General features: G+C 41.9%; 1 protein-coding gene across 6 annotated transcripts in view; it reads left to right on the forward strand.

Moving 5' to 3' along the window:
* Positions 1–22084, forward strand: part of PTPRO (protein tyrosine phosphatase receptor type O) — a 922864-nt gene that overhangs the window by 683970 nt on the left and 216810 nt on the right. For all 6 annotated transcript variants that reach the window (XM_085652640.1, XM_085652641.1, XM_085652636.1 and 3 more), the window contains exon 12: positions 13201–13321. In XM_085652640.1, coding sequence (XP_085508766.1) covers positions 13201–13321 — 121 coding nt within the window. The remainder of the gene's footprint in view (positions 1–13200; positions 13322–22084) is intronic.

A 22084-nucleotide genomic window follows, 5' to 3' on the forward strand; every position in this document is an offset into this window, starting at 1 on the left:
GTAATGAATGTTTGAGACAGCTTAGTGACCCGAAGTTTTATACCTTGATTACACTAGATCCTACACCAAGACTACGAACACAAATTGGCACTCTAGTTAAAGAAGGCAGAGAACACAATTGGATCACTAAAAGTGAGGCTGACTTTTTAGTTCAGAAGGATGCTAAGATACCGGCATTTTACGTTCTCCGAAAAATACATAAATCACAGAGACCACCTCCAGGGAGACCGATAGTGTCAGGTATCGGCTCTATTCTTGAGCCGCTATCTAAGTTCGTAGACTTCTTCTTACGTCCTATAGTGGCAGAAATGCTGTCGTATTTGCAGGACACCAAACAAGTTTTATCTCTTTTGGAAACCATTTCTTTTGATCCTGCAGTAGAATTGATGGTCACATATGATGTGGAATCACTTTATACTAACATTCCACAGGATGACACTCTGGAAATTATTGAACAACTACTTGAGAGCCATCCTACAGAAGATTCCACACCAAACTTTTTTGTAATGCAATGTGCCCGATTGGCACTTAAAGAAAAATGTTCAGGTTTGAAGGTGACCTGTACTGGCAAACGACTGGCACTTCGATGGGCAGCACGTGTGCCCCTAGTATGGACAACATTTACATGTACGGTTTTGGGACCAAGATCATTTTTGAGACCAACAATCCTTTTGCACAACGCCTTAAACTGTGGAGACGATACATAGATGATATCCTGGTCATCTGGGATGGTGACCAGGAGTCTCTAGACCGTTTCTCTCAATGGCTTAATATTCAAGACTCTAACTTGAGATTTACTGGTGAATCGAGTAACAGTGCTGTATCTTATTTAGATCTAAGATTAAACCCTAAGAATGGGAAAATACATACTGAACTGTAGCAGAAGCCTATGGATAGGAATTCATTGTTGAGCTACTATAGTTTTCATCCACGGGCCTTACTTAATAACCTTCCAATAGGTCAATTTTTAAGGTTGCGCAGGAACTGTAGTGAGCTGTCACAATATAAGATACATGCAAAAAATCTTAGCGAAGAACTTCTAGCTAGGCACTATCCCAGTAAGTTGATATCTGGGGCACAGAAGAGAGCTCGTAACAACCATCGGGAGGCTCTTCTTGAGTCACATGAAAAACCTGATAATAAAAGAATGGTCTGTGTGACTACTTTCAGCAATTTGTCTGATAATGTGAAAAAAGCCATTAATCAAGCTTGGCACATTCTAAATATTGGTAATCTATCCTTAGAAAGACCGTTGTTTGCCTTTAAGCGGAGTAGAAATCTTCGTGATTTATTGGTACATACAAGAGTGGAGATAGAGGACAACAGACAGATGACACTTTGGGGGTCCACGCGTGTTAGAGGACATTTTCCGTGTGGATCCTGTTCTGTTTGTCCCTTCACTTGTAAGATGACTCAAGTGGATTTGGGTCTCCAGACCCCATGGCTATTAAACACACATACTAATTGCAATACGAGTGGGGTCATATACATGATTAAATGTCCCTGTTTGCTGATCTATATTGGTCTGACCACCAGGAAAGTTAAACTCAGGATGGTGGAGCACCGTAGTGCATTTCGGTGCAAAAAAACAAATACCAGAATGACTAAGCACTTCTTGGACCAAGCACATACTGCAGATGATTTCACTTGGACTATCAATGATAAACCCAAATATGAAATATGGGGCCTCTGGACAGAGTACTCCTTCGAAGGGAACAAAGATGGGTGTTCCGGTTGAAAAGCCACATTTTGGGTTTAAACGATGATATACCTTGGAATATACTATAATCAAGATGATCGTTTTGTGATCAGAGTTCGTAAATCTGTTCCGTGACATTTTTAGAGTTATACTCCTCTGTATTCTATCCAAGTAGAGTGGTCCTCGTTTTTACACTTCATCCTGGCATTTCTGCGGTGGCACCCACTACATCTATATAGGGTAGTTTATATGGTTACATTACCAGTCTTTACAGTAATTTTTGAATACTCGTTTAACATCCACATGGTCTTTTGTTGACCAGGCTGTAGGGTTTGGGATCCTGTTTAAGTCTGGTAGGCTGCCTCTCTACATATGTTATGGGCTACATTACTTAATATTTCAACAAGTTATCTTTATTTTACATTATGGCAATCTGCGATGTTTCACATTAGAATGACAGTAGGTACTCTGTGTGACTACATTACCCATGATGCAGTATTTTGGGATTAGAGACCAATAATTGCCGTTTTTTCCGAAGGTCCGGAAAACCCTTATTGAGGCAGGTAATTAGAAAGTGCCGTATATTGTATGAATATTAAGAGGAGGTGATGTGCGTTGATCATTTGGTTATACTTTATTTTATACTTTGTTGGATATCTCGCACGGGACATGAACCGGAAGTTGTTTTTTTGACTTCCATCTCGAATCAGGGAAAACGCTTAAATGGCGTGAGACGACAGCCAACGGTCCTCACGCTCCTGATCATTAAATGCAGAGCCCTATGTGCGGATACTCGGTGAGTGTATACCACCGTACTGTATGAGTGTGTTGATACAAGATTGACGGACCACACGTTGTGAGCTTTGTAGTGTGGGGTTAACCGTCACGCATAGCCAGAGAGTAAAGAGGTTTGGAATGAGGAAGACTGACTGTGCCTGAAGTCAGCAGGTTTAGCCTTGACGCGCTGTAAGCTACGATTTAACCTCTGTCACTGTATACACGTTAGCGTCTAGACAGAGGTGTTAGAAGAAGATCAACGGACTACACGTTATGAGTTCTTAGTGTGGTTTATCGGCATGGATAGCCGGAGAGTAAAGAGGTTCACTGTGCCTTTAATCAGCATGTATAGCATTAGACGCGTTGTAGACAACGACTCAATCTCTATCACTATGAACACGTTGTTGGCTAGATTGAGATATTGGCTTTTTATACACCTGTTTCAATACACCTGATGATGAATGAAAGAGAGATAGAAATGGGGAGATAGGATGATAGTCTAGATATTTTTCTAGACACTAGGTCTGTTTAACGTTACTAAGAAGTTGGTCCCTCCATGACTTATGTGTACAATTCGATCCTACCTTTGGTACCGACACATTGATATGGACCTGAATTAGGTAGAAGAGGAGATTCTCATCTAATATTGGTGAGATGTTTTAATTATGTTTGTTGTCACGGTGGTGATGGTTGTTGGCACAGTGTTTTCACCACTGGGGGACACGATGTTGGTCATCATGATGTGTTGTATGTATTTAAAGAATTCTCTTTATACATTACAGAGAGAAGACCAGACCGGTCTGTTTTACTTACATTCATGAAAAGATATAAGTATGTTTTTTTTCACTTTATAGCAGAGTGACAAGACAGTGGTCCTGATGAATGCTATGAACTCTACGTCGCTTAGCAGAAACATGTTGACCTAGTCAGATAGGAAATATTTTTTACCCCTATCGTCACACTACTTTTTATTGACATCCATTGGGAATATTATTAAAGTTTGGTTCCCTTAGGAGATGTTTTTAAATCACTTTTGATTTGCACTCTGCCCCTTAGTCACTGTTTCCATTGGTATAACAATACACCTCACGCTCCTCTCCATTGGAGAGTTGTAGCCCACATAGTGCACCTTGCGGGCACTATGTGCAAGAGGGAACCCAATGATGAAGCATGTCATCCTAGTGGTGAGTGAGGGTTCTCGTCTTTAAAAAACACATGCCTTATTTTAGATAATATAAACACATTGTGTTGTGAAACATACAAGTTATTCCCATTAGGTACCTGTTGTGAGTAGGATTATTAGGAGTGGTACATTGAATGGTAATAATTCCTCCACTAGAGACCCTGTTGTGAGATTATATTATTTATATTTCTGCTGACAGGATATCTGTTGTGCTTAACTATGCTTGTTAAGCGTGTTCATTCTATTCTAAATGTGTGTCATCAATGATGCTGCGTTTTATTCACGGTTTATACCTGATTATGCTTCAAAAATGAAAGCTCTTTCTAATATGGTGAGATCCAAAGTTAATTTTGATTGGGATGACAATTGTCAAGCGACGTTTGAATTGGTCAAGGCCGAAATGCTTAATGCAAAAACTCTTAGAGCCTATGATCCGGCGGTGCCTTGTGTGATCACGGTTGATGCTAGCCAGTATGGGTTAGGGGCAGTACTCACACAGGGGACAGGTGAGAATGAAGTGACTGTTAGCTATGCTTCAAGAGTACTTAGAGATCCGGAGCTCAATTATTCTGTGATCGAAAAGGAGCTGTTAGCCTGTTACTGGGCGTGTGAAAAGTTTAGAACATATATTTGGGGAAGAAAATTTATCATACAAACAGATCACAAACCTCTTATATATATTCTAGGTGGCGAAAGGTTGAAGTATGCCACTCCTCGTATTGCTAGGCTGACCACAAAACTTTTACAATATGATTTTATTACAAAACATATACCAGGTAGACAAAATGTAAGAGCTGATTTGTTGTCAAGATTACCCCTGTCTGAAGATGAAGTTGAGAATCAAGACGATGATAAAGAGGATTGCTTTATAGCAGTCGTTGATGCTGTTGATAACAAAGCGTGTAGCGAGGCGGAGTGGAAGAAGGCTGTGATTGAGGATCTGACACTTGTCAGTGTGAAGGAGTACATTGTGAAGGGGTGGCCTCGAGAGAGGTGTGTATCACAGGACATTCAGCCTTTTTGGAAAATAGCAGAAGAATTGTCTATAGAAGATGGTGTGATTATGAGGGATGGTAGGTGTGTCCCTCCTTTGGGTGTTCGTTTGAAGTTAATTGACTGTGCGCATGAAGGTCACCTTGGAACTACCATGACCAAAAAACGTCTCAGGCTTCATTATTGGTGGCCCTCAATGGACAAAGATATAGAGTGTAGGGTCAAGCAATGTGTGATTTGTTGTGGTGCTGAAAAAGGATTGAAAGTGGTCACTCCTCCGCTTCAACCTATTCCCTATCCGACGAAGCCATGGCTTAAAGTGGGAATTGATTTGGTGGGTCCTTTTAATTTTCTGCCTCATAATTTGCGTTTTGCTTTTGTGCTCATGGATTTTCACAGCAAATGGCCTGAGGTTAAGTTTTGTGCGTCACCTACTGCTGGAAATGCTATTTTATTCCTCAAAGAGATTTTTATGAGAGAGGGGTTTCCGGAGGCTATGGTTTCAGATAATGGTGTACAATTTGTAAATCAAGAAATGAAGGAATTTTTGAATGAGTCAGGTGTGAAGCATTTGAGGAGTTCGGTTGGACATCCGCAAACCAATGGTTTGGTTGAGAGAATGAATAGGGTGGTTGTGGAGTGTATCAAGTGGGCCAAACACAATTGCTTAGATGTGGAAGGTGCTGTTAGGTCGATGTTGTGGTTTTATCGTACCACACCACATTCTTTGACGAAAATTGCACCTTTTGTTTCACTCAAGGGTAGAGTGCCTACTTCTACTCTCTATCCAGGATGGTTGTTGAGGACGGTGGGCAACAAGGTTGTGTCTAATGTAGATAGTGTTGCGTTGGAGACTCGTGTCAAAGCAGCACAAGAGAAAATGGCTATTATGTATAATCAGAAAAAGTCAGCCAAAGAAATAACGTTGTCACCTGGTGATATGGTCCGCATTAAGAACACAAGAGGTGTTAGGAAGGGTGGTGTGACGTTTGGTGAGCCTGTATGTGTGGAAAGGGTTTGTGGTGGTGCGGTAATGGTTAAGGGTGGTCATTGGTGGAATATGAGTAAGGTGGTCAAAGTACAAGCGGTTTCAAACAAACCTGGGGAGTCATCAATTTCCATGGGGTGTTCTAATGCTTCATCCAAGATTGGTCTGGGGACGAGTGTGTCTGGTCAGGAAAGGGAGAGGGCTTTGCGAGTTAGACGTCTTCCGTGGAAGCTGCGTTAATCTTTTGTTAATGTTCTGGTACTGGGAGCATTCATGGTATTGTTAACCACTTATTAATGCTCTGGTACTGGGAGCATTCTTGGTATTGTTAAGTTTACTGAAGAGTATTAGTGGTATTGTTAAGCCTATTGAAGTTGTTGTTTGTGTTTCTTTTAACTTCACATTTGTTTATGATGTTGTTGTATAGGTACTTTTAATCTAACTTTGATCAACCAAGGATACCACAATATCCTTCACCGTTGTGATAGAGTAACCCATCCTCCAAGACCTAAATCAGGCCCTTAGTCTTTTGTATTGAAACAAACCAACATGGGTAGAAAAGGTTGCAATGTGGCTGCAATCTTCTTTGAGTTCCAACTGATGATAGCCTTTATTTAAATCAAGGTGCCAGCAATGTGTGGACCCGAATGTCGTTCTCATTCAATTGCCTTGCATACCAGATACATGTCAATGAATAAGTGTACAGCTCCTTCACTGTCCTTTTTAGGCTCTACTACTTTGGGTGAACCCCATGGCCTTGGACCAATAGAACGCTCAATAATATCATGATTAAGTAATGACTCAAGTACTTTTTCAACAGCCTCTTGCAAATGAAAAGCAATTTGTCTATATCTCTGAGCAACAGGACGGACATCCTCATAGATAGGGAACTTTACTTTCATAGTCTTAAGCATTCCCAAACCTCCGGAAAAAAAGGGAGTTGACTTGCTCTCTTGTGGTGAGCTTTCATAGAAATCAGTTCCATAACAGCGGCTGTGCTGAGAGTAGACACATGGATGACTGCTTGCACCTTGGTTTTCTCATGTTTCATTGTTGCTACAAATGAAAGTTGACTTTTTATGGGCATCGATGCAACCCATGTATATACTTTGGTTTTCAATGGCATAACTTGCGGCAAATGAGATAATTCATCGTATTTCTCCGAAGACATAATGTTTATGGATGCACCCCTATCAATTATGAAAGGTATCGAACAACCATTTACTTGTAGTGTAATTTTCGGACAATGTTTAAATTAATTTGGAGCTTTGGCATATTTATCTTTCTTTTACTGACATTTTTTCCACAAGCAGCTGAACTAACATGTCACGTCTTTTTTAAGTAAACATCGACATGGTACATCCATTTTCTTCACTTTCACCTAATACTGATACAGGAGAACTGTTTGATGATGATTTAGATGACAATCGACTTCTCTCAGTATTGATTTGGCTTAACTTTTGTCTATGTGCCATGATGCACTTACTTTTTCCTTCACTTTGCAAGCCATCACAAAATAGTTCTCCTTCCCACAGCCTTTACATATCTGTCCAAAAGGGGGATATTTACGTTCACATGGAAACAAAAATCCACATCTAAAACCCAAACTTCTTTTTGCACGTAGACATCACTTTGTTTCCTTCAGTCTTTTGTTTTGGCTTACTTTTCACACTCACAACAGATTAGTTCTGGGCACCTCCAGCCTCCGTGTCAGCAGCTTGTCTATCAGCATGCTCTTCAGCTCTGGCAACCATTAACATTCGGTTCAGACTAAGAGTTTTTATTTGCTTTATTCTTCTGAATGAATCTGGCAAACATCCGTCAATAACTCTCAGCCGCAGAGTTTCCTCATCATTAAATTAATTGAACTTACGTCTGATGAGACTGTCGAGTCTCTTCACAAATTCATCAACTTTCTGATGTTCTTGTTTTAAGATGTATTGTTCGTGATCAACATTGGTCATTGAATTAAACTTGAGATTCAATACTTCTTTAATCTGACGATATGTGACTTCTATGTCAGTTTGTGACATTTTCTTTATGACTTCTTTTACACCATCACCAGCAAGATTTTTGAGATACTTGACAATCTTTTTTTATCAGCCTCTTCAAGTGCATCAACAAAATCATCAAATGTCTCTATCCAAGCAGTCCACTCATTGCCAATATTCAACTTGTTGGCGATATCGAACAGTGGTGTTGGTTTCAGGAAAGCGGGTGCTTTGTAGCAATTTCTGAGAGTGGCTAACATTGAGGATGGAGCTCCTTCTGGTTCCCTTGACTGTCCATTGTGATCCTGTTCATGTAAGCCATCTCTAACGCCTTGAGATGTGCAGGCCTCTGGATCGCCCTCGAAGACTTTTGGAACAATGGCCTCAGTCTTCACCTCCATTCTCTCAGCCATCCACAATTCTGAAGATATCTTCAGTCTCTTGAGATTGTCACCAGCTTGGTAAGTACCCCTGTGCTTTGTCTGGGCTGCAGCACCTGGAGGTGAGGTCCTACCTACTCACTTTACTCAGGTTCTGATGAGTAAATAACTGTTTTATTCTTTGGCTTCTCTTTGCTCACTCTTTGTCTTCACCATCACAACTGTAACATTATCTTGCAATTTGTGATTATCAATAGCTGTTCTTTGAAAACCTAGTTGTCTCTGCCATCAGCATTAACACTCCAGATTACATATGCCTATATCTTGCATAGCAGTGCTATACAGTGATGTATGGTCCAACCAGCGGGCTCTCGGTCACCGATATGTAGATTTCTTTGCAATGCTTTCGTTATAGTCAACATTTTTAAGGACTCCTGGAGTTGTGCTTTGAATCCACATACATTAAGTGCTGGTTGCGTGTTTCGGCTGCAATACACTTGGCATGCACAAGCAGTTTGTTTGGAACACAGAAAACTCTCATGGAGAGAACTTTCAATCTTAGGGTTACTTATCCCTTAACTCGTCGCTAGTTGTAGCGTCCTCCTAGCCTAGGTACCTATAAATGACTGAGCCACACATGGTGCTTAGTATTACACGCCTTTATTCATCTGCGTGTAATTGTGAACTCAACAGTCTAAACCAGTCTTCATTGCATTCTTCTCTAACACTTATGTTCAGGAGCTGAACGTGGTCCATCATTTCTAATTTGCAAGACACTACACATAGGATTTAGGACTGGGTGAGGTAACTAAATTAATCCAAATAGTGCAGGGACCTCAGTAGCTTCAACGTCTAGCTTTCTCATTCTTTGAGCTTCTGGCTCAAAATCTGAAGGATTATTTGTTAGCCTACACTCATCGTATCAACCTTCAAAGAACCTTCACCATCTTCAACACTCTGTTTTGCCCTTTTGAAAGTGTTTCACATCCAGAAGTAAGACTGAGGAAGTTCTTTAAAGTTTGCCCATATTTAGAGTGTATGCAAGGCTATACAGCAGACAGGACATCCATGATTGTTTGGTGGATGTCCCAGGTTCACCCAACTATAAATTAGGACCTAAAACCTTAGGTAAAGACTTTAGGTGGTTCCATCCACAATACTTATCACACCACCTGCATTAACACTAATTGGTTCTTTGCATTTTCTTGCCACTTTTTTTTCCTTACAAACTTTAAAAATTCATGTCTATGGTTCCCTTCATTCTTATTTATATATCATTTTGCTGATTATATTTGGCTTTATTCTTCTAAATTATTTTCAGCGCTCTTGACTTTATGTTTGATATTGTTTAAAGCTATTACATATTTCCCTGGGGAAATAACTGATTTACTGATATAGTTTGATGCATAAAATTTACATTTAAAATTGTGAAGTCTTCATTTAGTGATGAGTGTATTCTACTCTCTTCGATTTAGTCCCATGGGTTTCCAGAAACTGTTTCTCAGCGTATTTTCCATATTGTCTGTACTGTTCATAATAGTAAGCATTGAATAGTGTAAAGTACTAGGTGTTGTACTGGGTTTATCACTGTGTGTAGTGTGTGAATTTGAAAAAAACAGTGTTATGAGCTTGGTGCTGCATATTTATGCATCGCGTTTGCACCACTCAATGTTGCTAAGGTTCAAATTCCTTAAAAAACAGAAGATAAGAGGCATTTGGCAAAACAGGAACAGTTACGTTTAATTAAGCAATGCGGCCGAGAGAACAGTTACAGGCACGATGTCTGAGGACTGTCTCAATTTACATTAGGTTGACCCTATGCTTTATACATTTTTACAGCAAGCCATGAACGTATCCAGCGCACCATATATGGTAAGGAATGTTGGTTGCTGCCTTAGAGTTATAAATTAATGGTCAAATGGTTACCAAAGGCGAGTCTCGACATTGTGTGGACACAGTGTGGTCAGTGGTGAATGTGTCTAGATGTCCAGCGTGAGGAGCATGTGATCACTGTGTGTGCTAGGCCCTGATTGGCTAATCATGTGCAATCTGACTTTATGGTGTTTTTTGAAGTGCGCGTACCCCCTTGGCCTATGTGTACTTTATTGGGGGCATTTTTCCCAGACCTTTGTGATGTCACTGCGCCTGTCTGTGGGATTGATCAAGAATTTCCTACCTGTGTGTTTGCCTGCCAGCCATACACCCTTCCACCTGTGACCCACCAATTATGGATCTCGGGCTTAGGTTGCAGGGCCTGGCTGACTACATACTTGCTTGTCTAGGTAGATGTGGAGTCAAGACGGGTGATTTTATGACGCATTGATATCCATATTAACATGGTTCATGCGGGATGCAATCCCCAAATGCGATTTATCAAGCCATGCAAGGCCACTTTACGTGGCCCTGAGTGGTGAGATAAATCAGCAGTAACGCAATGGAGTGCAATGCACTGCATTGCATTACTCTGCTCTTGGAAGACATTCCATGGGCATTGCATGGGTGTTCCCAACCAACTCCCATGGATTTTGATGTATTCCAAGATTTACTATTACTGGTAGACCTGGGAATGTACCAAAAGGTTGCGCCTTCCAAGGGGAGGCGTAACAAGGAGAAATATTTATTTTAAGAGTTTTATTTAGCACAAACATAACCCAATGAGGGTATCAGAGTGTGGTGCAGATAGCAATACAACATACATGTAGGGAAAAAATGCACAAAGGAATAAACAAACAACAATACAGGTAATCATTGCTTCCTCTTTCTATGCTTGCTGCATTCCGCAGCACGCATTTAGGAATATGCCTCTGGGGATTGTTTTTGTGCAGGAATGTTCACCTTCCTGCACAAAAACAATCATGCCTACAATGGAGGTACCCTTGCACCACGGTGCAAGGTTGCCTGTGTTGGCGTTAGGCAGCCCACTGTACGTCAGCACTGTGAAAAGGACAAAAAAGCAATGTTTTGGGATCAATACAGCGCATTCCTGCCCTTTCCCTGTAACACAGCACAGCAAGGTGACTTTCTGCCCTGCGTTACTTTTTCATAAATATGCCCATTAGAGTCTGGCTAAGCCTTTCCCTTTACACAATTTTATTATGGAACTGTACGTCTGCACTGGCATGACCTGGTGATTCATCCCACTGTGCTGCTATTATATTTGATAGGCGCGTTGCCTTATCAAATACATTCAAATGCATGTTGGCTTATCAAATGCATTCATGGCATGTTGGTTTATCAAATGCTATATTCCTTCACACCTGGAAGATTACCTGTGTGTGGTATTAAGGTGTGTGGTGTTGAGGTTGAATGAACTGCCCTTTGCTTCTCTGGGTTTAGGGCAAGTCTTCACTTCTTTGTTACTGCCATAATTTTTCATGCGTTGCATACCCTGAAATGGCCTAACCTGTACGTCATCAATATTCACTTCATTATATTATGACAGTAAATTGCTACAGCCAATTGAATTGCTGGAATATCTTTCATCCTCCATTTGACAAGTTGTCAAACAGCATTCTTCTTGAGAGCACCCTTCTCCTTATATTAATCTTCTCATAACATATCATCCCATCCGTTTTGGCAGAATGACACCCTTTAGCATACCAATCGAGCTGTACCCCGTGAAGCCTAAGGGGCAGATTTCAGTTTTTTCATGTAGCGCACTGCAGCAGCCGCAAGTGCTGCACTGCGCTATGTGAAAAGCAGTGAGGAGGAGAGCACCCTATTTACTAAAATAGGGTACTCTCCTCTCCTCTCAATAAAGCCTGCGCTGAAATCAGCTGCCGTGTGCCACAGAGACACCTTTGTGCCATGGTGCAAGGGTGTCTCTGTGAGTTTAGCATAGTTTGGGTACTGGAAGGAACCGTTCCAGTACAAATTACTATCCACAGACTCACTTTAACTATTTTCCCACTTTGTATGTGTGCTGTAAAGCGCAGCACACATGTAAGTCGGAAAAGAAAGGAGAAATGAAAGCATTTCTCCTTCCTTGCGCCGACTTGAAAAGGTTGCAGTTTCCTCATGCTAAACCCAATCTACTTTATTTCATAAATTGAGTTTAGCGTGAGAAACCTTGGTGCACCCCCATGGCGCAAAGTAATGCGAAGCAGCGCTATGCAGTGATTCGCTTTACTTTTCCATTTTTTCCAGCGCTAAACAAGTTACGCTCTGGGAAGTAAATTGGGAAAAAAGATTTTGTGACGATTTGCGACCCAAATGGCGCAAAATCTTACTACATCTCCCCCTAAATGTGTTTTCCTGAATGGGTTAGAACGTTTTTTGACAACAACATCACTTCGCTGCACTCATTGGACCTAAACTGATGAGGAACTTTTCAAGAGCATTTTTTCAAAGTGGTGCATTTGGAGTAGCTGGGGTAAAAGTCCCCCAGATAAAAACAAGCCCGTTTCCATTTACTCTCATTACATGTCTAAAAGCAACGCTTTATCCAAAGGAAGACAAGGTCTAGTTAATAATGAAAACTGGGAATGCAAAACAGGGACATGGGGCTTATACTTTTTTCTGAACATTCCTTGAACATAATTCAACCTACTCCATGCCACATTTAAGTGGAGAGAAAACAAAGTTAACGATTTCTTACTGCCAGACTGATGAGGATATCCATCCTTAAATGGAATATCAAGACATTATTTATGTCATAAGGATTTATATAGTGCGTATTCACAAATTTTAATTGTGCTGCTGAATGAAACAACATAAACAATCATCCAAAAACAGGGGCGTAGCTCCGGGGTAAGGGGTGTTCCACCCTCCTTAAATACATTATTCTGGAGTGTGTAGTTGGGTCCAGGGTCTTCCAGTCAGGCTAGCAGTGTCTGTGGTTAGGTTTCCACTCAGATAGGCCGCCATGATAGCACGGACACGTCTATAAAACTTGGCAGAGCTTGGATACACCGACCCCCCCTTTCATGAAACGAAACAAGAATAAAAAAAAGGACTGGATGACTCTTATGCGGTGCATAGAAGCCTTTTACATTTAATGCTATTTTTATCCCTTTTGCCTTGTCAATGGCGATGATGGTTGGGCAATCTCTGTTTCACACGCCCCGAATGTAACACACTAAGCTACGCCCCACCATTAAAACATCAAAGTGGGTACACTTCCTGCTACTCTCATGTGCAAGTAATGAGTTGACATTGTGTGTGACTAACACTTTGTGTTCATGCTACAGGTGACCCGGAATGTGATGACTGCAGTGTTAAGTGTACCACCAGGAGATATTTACAACTTCACCGTAACTGCCTGTACTGAGAAAAATATCAACACATCCATGCCGCGTCTCATAAAATTGGGTAAGAAGAATGTTTTGATTGACTGCTTGGTGGGTTATCCATGACACACTAATTCAATATTATATGGAATTTGTCTTACTGTTTTCTGTGTATGTTCTCAAAATGGTAAGCACTGCTTAATGTTGCCAATGTATGCACTTCAAACATTAAAATCACAAGCCCCTGGAGATGGAGCTACCAAGCACCAAATTGGCTGACATTTCTGGTAGATCTGGCAGAGGCTCTGGGCTAGATCACAACATATTTTTACTCCTGCTATTTCATATCTTTAGCGGTAAGTAAGGGAGTGCATGGCACAAACACTTTTACTGCTGTTTTATAAAAATAGATTTGTGTATATTGAAATATGTTTCAAGAATATTTGTGTATATTTGTTGTACGTTTTGATGTGGTGGTGTGTTTTTGTATTGTAGTTTTGTTCTGCATTATTGCAAAAGGATGCATTGCACTGTGTCTGTTGTGTCTTGCTTTAATGCTTTGTTGTGTGGTGCCCTGTTACATTTAAATTGTGTCATATTGCTTTATGTATGTTATTGTGTTATGTTTAGATATTTGCTTTAAAGATGCCAACAAATGCAACTGCTTTTCCAGCCAAAAGCAGATCATGCCTTCAAAGTTCCCGTGGGAAGCAACTATTTACCACTATCTAAGGAGGCAAAATAGCGCTGTTGCAGCTTTTTAACTGCTTAAGACATCAGTCAGCCCAAAACTATGACATAAAATACGTCTTTCATTATTTACTGAAGCCCTCTGCCTCAACTCAGTCAAATGAGAGAAAGAATTTAAGGGCCAGAAGCAGCTTTGGCAGTGATGGTACACTGAGTGATTTGGAGTGAAAGCACACCATATGATGACCCAAATCTTAGGCCTTTCCTTACCATCTTAAGAGAGGGAGGCAAGACTACAGTGAGACTTGTGGAGGTTGACTTGAAGGCCGAATTCTCACCAACTTGCTTTTAAGTTTGTATGGAAAGGAATGAATGAGACCTGGTAGTTGACCATTGCAAGGTCATCCCGAGCCCAGGAGCATGAAATTAATACACCACACACAGAGCTCTAGATTGTACGTCTTTATTCCTCCACATATATTCACAAACTGTTCTCTGATTATATCATAACCATTAATAACCACTCCTTAACTCCTCCCAACCAGTTACATACTTCCTACGTTGAGTCCGCCCAGAACTGCAGGTGGCCTGGCACACATAAGATCAGAACACTTCAACCATCACACAACTTTAATTTGCCTGCATGTGAATTACAAATGGATAGGATGACACAAACTCTCAGGAGTGATTAGTAGATGAGTGGGTAGTAATCAAGTGACATATCAGTGTGAGTGATGTCCTAAAATGTTTATTTAGCTCTGAATATTTAGGTGTTCTATAATCTCACCTCTGGTCTCTTAATGTGTGTTTGTCCTAAGGTGTTTCTAATTTCAAAGATGATCCAGAGATGAAGCAGAGGGCTGAATTGGTGGGTGGGTCTCTTAGCACCCTAATAGCAGGATATTGGTTCAAGGCCTTCCCTTGGGTTGAAGTGTACACCCCTCAGTGTAGAATCCTGAGAAAAGTATAAGAAGATTCTACCAGCACAATCTTCACATTTAGTGAAACATCTTCTACCTTGGCAACTTCTGCCACAAATCTTGTGGTGTTAGAAATGGAGGTCTCTAGTTGGCAAGGGTTTTCACCTTAGTCCAAGTAGGGACCCTTCTTCTTAGTCAGGGTAAGGGGGATACACTTCTAAAATAACCCCTGCTCACCCCCTTGGTAGCTTAACACAAGCAGACAGGCTTATCAGCTTAGCCTAGGGTCTGTACCCTTAGACTGGGCAGGGGTCAAGGGCAAGGCTGCCCTCTCCCTGCCCCCCCCTACTGGGGCATGCACCCTCCCACCTGGAGCAGTGCCCCCTGAAGACAAACCGATAGGGGGACTGTTAGCAGTCGCCCCTTCCCCCTGGACACCTTGGATGCACAGCGCACAAAACCAAAAAGGGTCGCAGGGAAGGAGATGCGTCGGTTCCTTACACGCAGTGAAGGTGATGCATCGGTGGACGTGATGCGTCAGTTCCTTACTGCTGCCCAGGGGAGGTCATGTGTCGCTCCTTACCGGCGAGGAGGTGATGCGTCAGTTTCTTACTGCTTGGGGAGGTGATGCGCTGGTTTCTTACTGCGTCCCCCAACGATGTGACAGACCTGGCACCTCAATGCGATGTGTGACGATCCGGGATGATGCCTGGGTTCTTGCAGTCTCAAACCACTGGCAGGTGCTGCATCGGTTTAATCAGCGATGTGTCAGAAGCAGGTGCGGTTGCATCGCACTTCTCTTAGTTGCATTGCTTTTCCAGATCCCAACAGCAGAAACAACCTCCAGGGGCCCAAATCAGCAGCAGGCACCACTTGGCAGGTCAGAACTCCTAGCAAGGAAGTTCAGGGGAGCTGGGGGTGAAGTCTTTGTGTTCCTGAGACTTCAGAACGTAAGGCAAGCTCTTCTTTGTGTCATTGGAGATCTTCCTCAAGCAGGGGACACAGCACACAGCAAAGTCATTTCCCCTTTCCTTGGCAGAAAGTAGCCACTGCTGGTCAACCCCAGACAGCAAACAGCACAGGGGCATTAATCCTCCTCAGTTCCTCCAGCTCTTCTCCTTGGCAAAGGTCCCTCTTGATTTCCCAGAAGTGATCTTTGCACTTAAGGTGTAAAGGTTGAGCATGCTGCAGTATACCCTTACACTGAACAATTATCAGATGATGTCTCTCATTATAAAGGCTCTTTCACACCTGTCACCTATATTTTTAATGATGTAGAAACTGGCATATTGATATTTTTTACACAATTCTAAGAGCAGTTTACAATCGTAAAATTAACCAAATCCAGAATGCTGAATTTACTATTGCTAATTGCTGTATAAGTATTTCTTAGACGTGCAAAACCTTTTGTCAATCAAGCCCAACATGTTTATACCAGGTTCCAGAGTATTGAGATTTATTGAGCCTGTAGTATGGTTGCTATGATATCTTGTCAAACAGCAATATGCACCAGTCAGTATAATGAGGATTTGACACTCTTGGATTAGCATTTCCATTTATAACATTGAACATAATGTTTGCTTTTGAAGAGAGAACGTGTCTAGAGTTTTCAGTAATGGCCCTGTTAATGTATTTTTCCACTTATCAGGTAATATTCCTACATGACTTTGATCGCCAAGCTTTTCAAAGATAAATATTGGAAATGGAATAGTGTCGGTAATTATCTAGACTACCTTTGTCAATTTAAAACTTAAATGATAAATTGACCTAGAATCAATAACATAATTTTTAGAATACTAGGAAACGCTGTGCCTAGTCATTTTACATATTGTGCCTCTCTGGTTTTGTGTATTGATAGTAGAGCAGAGAAATAGTTACCACTGGCAACTAGGAAATAGATAATCATGGAGAGGGATAGAGTCTTGCGTCTTTCTATGCGAGCTCTTGACATGGAGACTGTAGGCAATGGAAGCTTCCTGAGGCAAGGTCATTCATGCTCAGATCTTTGGGTGTCAGACAGCTGTCAGCATTGTGCAAGAGTAGAGGCAGCCTTCCAGAGCTGCTGAAGTGAGGGGGCTTAAGTAGAGCTGCCTCTTGTGATTCGTTCCTGGAAGTCGTGGTCAGCGGAAGCCAAAGTCGGCGTGCAGTCACATTCCGCAGGATATGTAGAGCGGGCTGGGCCTGTTGGGAGCCTGGCTGAATAAAAGCTGGCTCAGAAGCTGGATAGTGGAAGGGCAGGGGAATAATCTAGGAAGAAAAAGCAAGACTTTTTATTCCCCATAAACAGCTGATGAATTTGAAGCCGATGTTTCAGCAATGACTGAACTGCTAAGAGGGCAGAGAGACATAATGGTAACTTTGGGGATCATTACTGTGCTTTGTAAGGGTAACAAGGCAGTATCTGGCATCGTACTTGGAATGGGAAAGATGGAATGCTTGAATAAGGCGATGAACACCAGGCAATATTCTGTGGAATCTCATTTTCATTTAGCTGCTAGGTAGCTTAGGCATTTGCAGACTTTCAGAATGGGTCAACGTGAGCCATGATCCACTTTGAAAGCAGGATGGAAATGCTTGATAATTTACATAAGTGGTCCCTGTAGTGGAAGGGTAGCCCTTGACCTCCACTGCAATAGTTTACAAAAAACCTTCACTAATAAGGTTTAGAATGCAATGCATCAATTTATTGTTATTTCATAGTGAAACAGTCTTGTTGCAAACAAGAACTCAATTTTATGAATCAATCTTAAAGTAAGATGATCCTAAGAATGTGATGGCACTGTGAGAGTGAATAACTTGTGTGCACGTGCTATACATTATGTAGGTAACATGTGACTGATAAGGACCTTTGGATGGAAAATCAAACACTCCAAATTGGATTATTGAGATCCTAGATCAATGTAAAAACAGTCCAGTGTGATAGTTGCCTGTTGACATTTTGACCCTAAATATACAGCTATTTAGAGAAGGGCTGTCATCAGGATGGAAAATATACAGAGGAGACACCATAAGATTGTGGCAAACATCTCACAATCAATGATATGTGTACCAGTTATTCATGAGAATACCTCACAGTGGCTCACAGATGAATTGGGAATCAGGAGTCTGTGGCAGACAAACCCTTCGCCAAGGCTCTGTCTGTCAATCTTGAAATGTATGCATTGTCATGCCTTCAAAGTTCCCATGACAAACAACTATTTACCACTGTCTACGGTGGTAAAATAGTGCTGTTGCAGCTTTTTAACTGCTTAAGACATCAGTCAGCCCAAAACTATGACATAAAACACATCTTTCATTATTTACTAAAGCCCTCTGCCTCATCTCAGTCAAATAAGAGAAAGAGTTTAAGGGCCAGAAGCAGCTTTGGCAGTGATGGTGAAACAATTGTACACTGAGTGATTTGGAGTGCAAGCACACCATATGATGACCCAAATCTTAGGCCTTTCCTTCCCATCTTAAGAGAGGGAGGCAAGACTACAGTGAGACTTGTGGAGGTTAACTTGAAGGCCGAGTTCTCACTAACTTGATTTTAAGTTTGTATGGAAAGGAATGAATGAGACTTGGTAGTTGACCATTGCAGGGTCATCCCCAGCCCAGGAGCATGAAAATGAATACACCACACACAGAGCTCTGGATTGTACATCTTTATTCCTCCACATGTAATCACAAGCTGTTCTCTGATTATGTCATAACCATTAATAACCACACCTCAATTGGAAAAGCAGCTAAGGTAAAGAACATTAGGAATAGCTAATATGGTTCAGTTGATATAGTGAACGGGTGATCCGGAACAGTATCACTGGAATGCAAATTATAGTGGGCAATTCAATAAGTAAGCACTGCAAAAGTAGCTTGCTAGTAAGGCCTCTCACAAGAATGTTGGCTGTGGACTTGGATTTTGCAAGTTAGTCAGAAGGGTTGGCACAGTATTTTGAAAAGTGCAATGGCCTCACTGAAATTTTCCAGAGAATCTCTGTGGCTGTGAGAGGAGAGAGCTGCTGCTACGCCCTGTTGTGCAGCTACTGATTTTGCCCATTGGGAGACCAGACCAGACTGGGGCAGTCTGAGACTATAGCCTAGGTCTCACCATCACCCCACCATCACTCCACTGCCATAACAAGCAACTAAACAGGCAGACAAGCAAGCTGGCCAGTAATTAATGGAGCTGAAGTAGTGAAGGAGTGATCCAACAGTCAAACCACCGTCATCATTCCCACTCCTGCAACCCTAGTGTTCGTGTGTGTGTATTGTGGAGGGGTGTGTGTGTGTGTGTGGTGGAGGCACCGGTCAGCAAGAACAGGGCGAAGAGCTAAGTGGGCGATGTGTTTGCTAATATCAACCCTACTGTTGGTGCTGCACTGCTCTGTAGACCTTGTTTGTGGGACTTTGTTGTCCAGTGCTCAAGCACACAAGCTCCATCTCCAATGTTAAAACCGTTTCTTGCTCTGATAGTTGGGGGCCTCCTTTTTGTCATTCTTCTACCCCTCTTCACCTAGGTGGAACCCTTTAACCGAGGGTGCACCATTCCACAAATCCTGGGAGGTGTCTTGCATGCCACCAAGCAGGGACTTCTGATCATTGTTAATTATTCTTTATATTCTTTATATTGAGCGGTTTGTTCCTTGCTGGTATGGCTACATTTATGAATCATGGGGGAAACAAAAGTTGAATTTGTTAATGTGAAGGAAAAGCACCTCAGGTCAAACAGCTCCATTTTGTCCTTTTTGAACAAAATAATGCAATGGGAGTCCTCCTAGAAGAGATAACCAATATAGAGGTAAAATTGGGCCAACCATTCAATCAACAGCCCTCGGTCCCCCCTATTTCCTCAAATGGGTTCGATGCTAATTCCCCACAGATCCAGACACAGACCATATCTGATGGCCAAGCCCCTCTTGTCCCCGAGGCCAAGGAAGATGCCCCTTCCAACACTGCCCATATTGGTGACCATTGCTCCGACAATCTTATGCATGCGAGGAAAAAAGGAGGGGGAGGGAAACGAAGCCCAAAAAACATAGAGTGATATCTACTCCAGATTGTAGTGGGACCAATACCACATGGAGAGGTGAGAGAAAGGGGAATCTGTCATCAGTACCAATATTATGTAACTAACCAGATGCCCTGAAGAAGATGGAAGGGAATGAGGTCCTAGACACTCTCATACAGAAGGTCTCAAGACTGGAAGATGTTGGGCTCATGAGAGTGCATTTGGAATCACACTCCATAACCAATGGACAGTCCCCGCCAAACCCCTCCATGAGCCCTATTCCACCTCCTAGTGTTGAAACCTTGGCTATCCCCAATCAATCTGTTAATTCAGCCCAGGAAGAGGGGTTTAGGGTGGAGTGTACATGTCCTGGCAATGATATTGCTGGGTCTAATGATCATCATGTGGCTGGTTAGCGGGCTTTGTTTTCTTTGCACTCTCTGAGGGAAGGAAGGGGTATCCTACCCTCTAGGGAACAAGATATCTATCAGGTCCGGGGTGTTACTCACTATCCTGCTGTGATCAAAGGCAGAATGTCTGAGTCCCCTGCATTTAATGAGGGCATTTTGCATCTCCCTCCAGCATGTACACCTTATGTTTTAGTACCAGTGAATGTACACCCACTAAAAAAAAGCAGAAATCTAGTCATATGACCAAGTATTTTTATTTTATTTATTTATTTTATCCTTTAGAGTTTTCTATAGCGCGAACAAGACCCAGGGTAGGGTATCAGAGAGCTTTACAAGGAAGCAGAGTAAGTATAGAACATTTAGCAAAACAACAGAGCAGACAAAGTATCAATAATATTTCTAACAAGGTGTGGTAGGTAGCAGCAACGAAAATGGAGCAGTAGGAACAAGTTCGAGTACGCGTAAGTCATTGAGGTGAAGGAGTCATTAAAGGGAGTGAGGAAACAAGTTTGAAGTAGTAGACTGGTTCAGTGACTTGTGGAATTAAAGGAGGAATTGTGTTCATCTGGAATTATTTTGCTTCCCTTTTGAATAGTGGTGTAGAAGAGATTTTTCTGATGCGTGGAGGTAGCGTGTTCCATATTCTTGGTGCCGCTCCAGTGAATGCTCTGTCAGAAGTGTATTTCATGCTGAAACAAGAGGGTTCCAGGAGCAGATTGTCGGCACTCCTAGAGTGTCTGTTTCCTCACGATATGGTACGTTTTTGGGATAGGTACTGGGGAGTATTGTGGTGTAGAGCTTTGAGTGATGCAAGCCATCTTAGGTGGATTCTAGCTTCATAGGTTAGCCAGTTGAGCGACTTCAGGTGTGGCGATATGTGGTCAAATTTCCTAGATCCTGTAAGGAGTATTGCTGCTGCACTGAGACAGGCTTTTATAGGGGCTGTTGAGATTTTGGGAAGCCCCGAGAGGGTGGTACATCCGTACTCCAACCTTGAAATGACCAAAGCCTGAACTGCAGTTTTAAGGTCAGGGTTCTCGATGAATAGTTTCATTTTTCTGAGATAGCTAAGGTGAAAGCGGGCATTTTTAGCCAGCAGATTGATGTGCGTTTGCATATTAAGGTTCTTATCCAGTGTAATTCCAAGCGATTTGGTGGTGTCCACCAGAGTCAGCGTGCAATTCAGAGCAGTGATCATCTAGGCCCAATCCTTTATATCCAGAGAGTTTTTAGGGAGGAGATTAAAAGAAATTCATTTTTTTGCGAGTTTAGCTTGAGAAAGTTGGTAGTTAGTCAGTGGACGGTCTTTTTGAGAGCTTGATTCGTAATCTTTATCTCTTCAATGGAAGAGATCTTGATGTAAAGTTGAGTGTCGTCTGCGTACATGTGGTAGGAGATATTTGCTTGCTGTAGTAGCTCAGTTAGTGGTTCGAAATATAGGTTGAATAGCGTGGGGGATAGGGTTGAGCCTTGTGGTACTCCAAGTAAGTTGACTGAAAAGGGACAGAGATTTTTGTTCACCATGAACGATTGCATTCTGTTTTCCAGAAATGATTTGAACCATTTAAGGACTCTGCCAGATAAACCCATCCTGTTTTCTAGTCTTCTTAGAATTTTGTCATAATTGACCGTGTCGAAGGCTGATTAGAGGTCGAGCAGGACTAGTAGGCAGGTTTCATTATGGCCAAGAGCAAGGAGGGCATTGTCTACTATATGCAGGGTGGCTGTTTCTGTGCAATGGCCGGGTCTGAAACCCGATTGGCAGTCATTCAGTAGTTTGAAATCCGTGATATGTTGGTTCAGTTGTTGCTGAATGCATCCCAGAGGAATTTCATGCA

The sequence above is a fragment of the Triturus cristatus genome, chromosome 4_1, assembly GCF_964204655.1.
Source record: "Triturus cristatus chromosome 4_1, aTriCri1.1, whole genome shotgun sequence".
Lineage (NCBI taxonomy): Eukaryota > Metazoa > Chordata > Amphibia > Caudata > Salamandridae > Triturus > Triturus cristatus.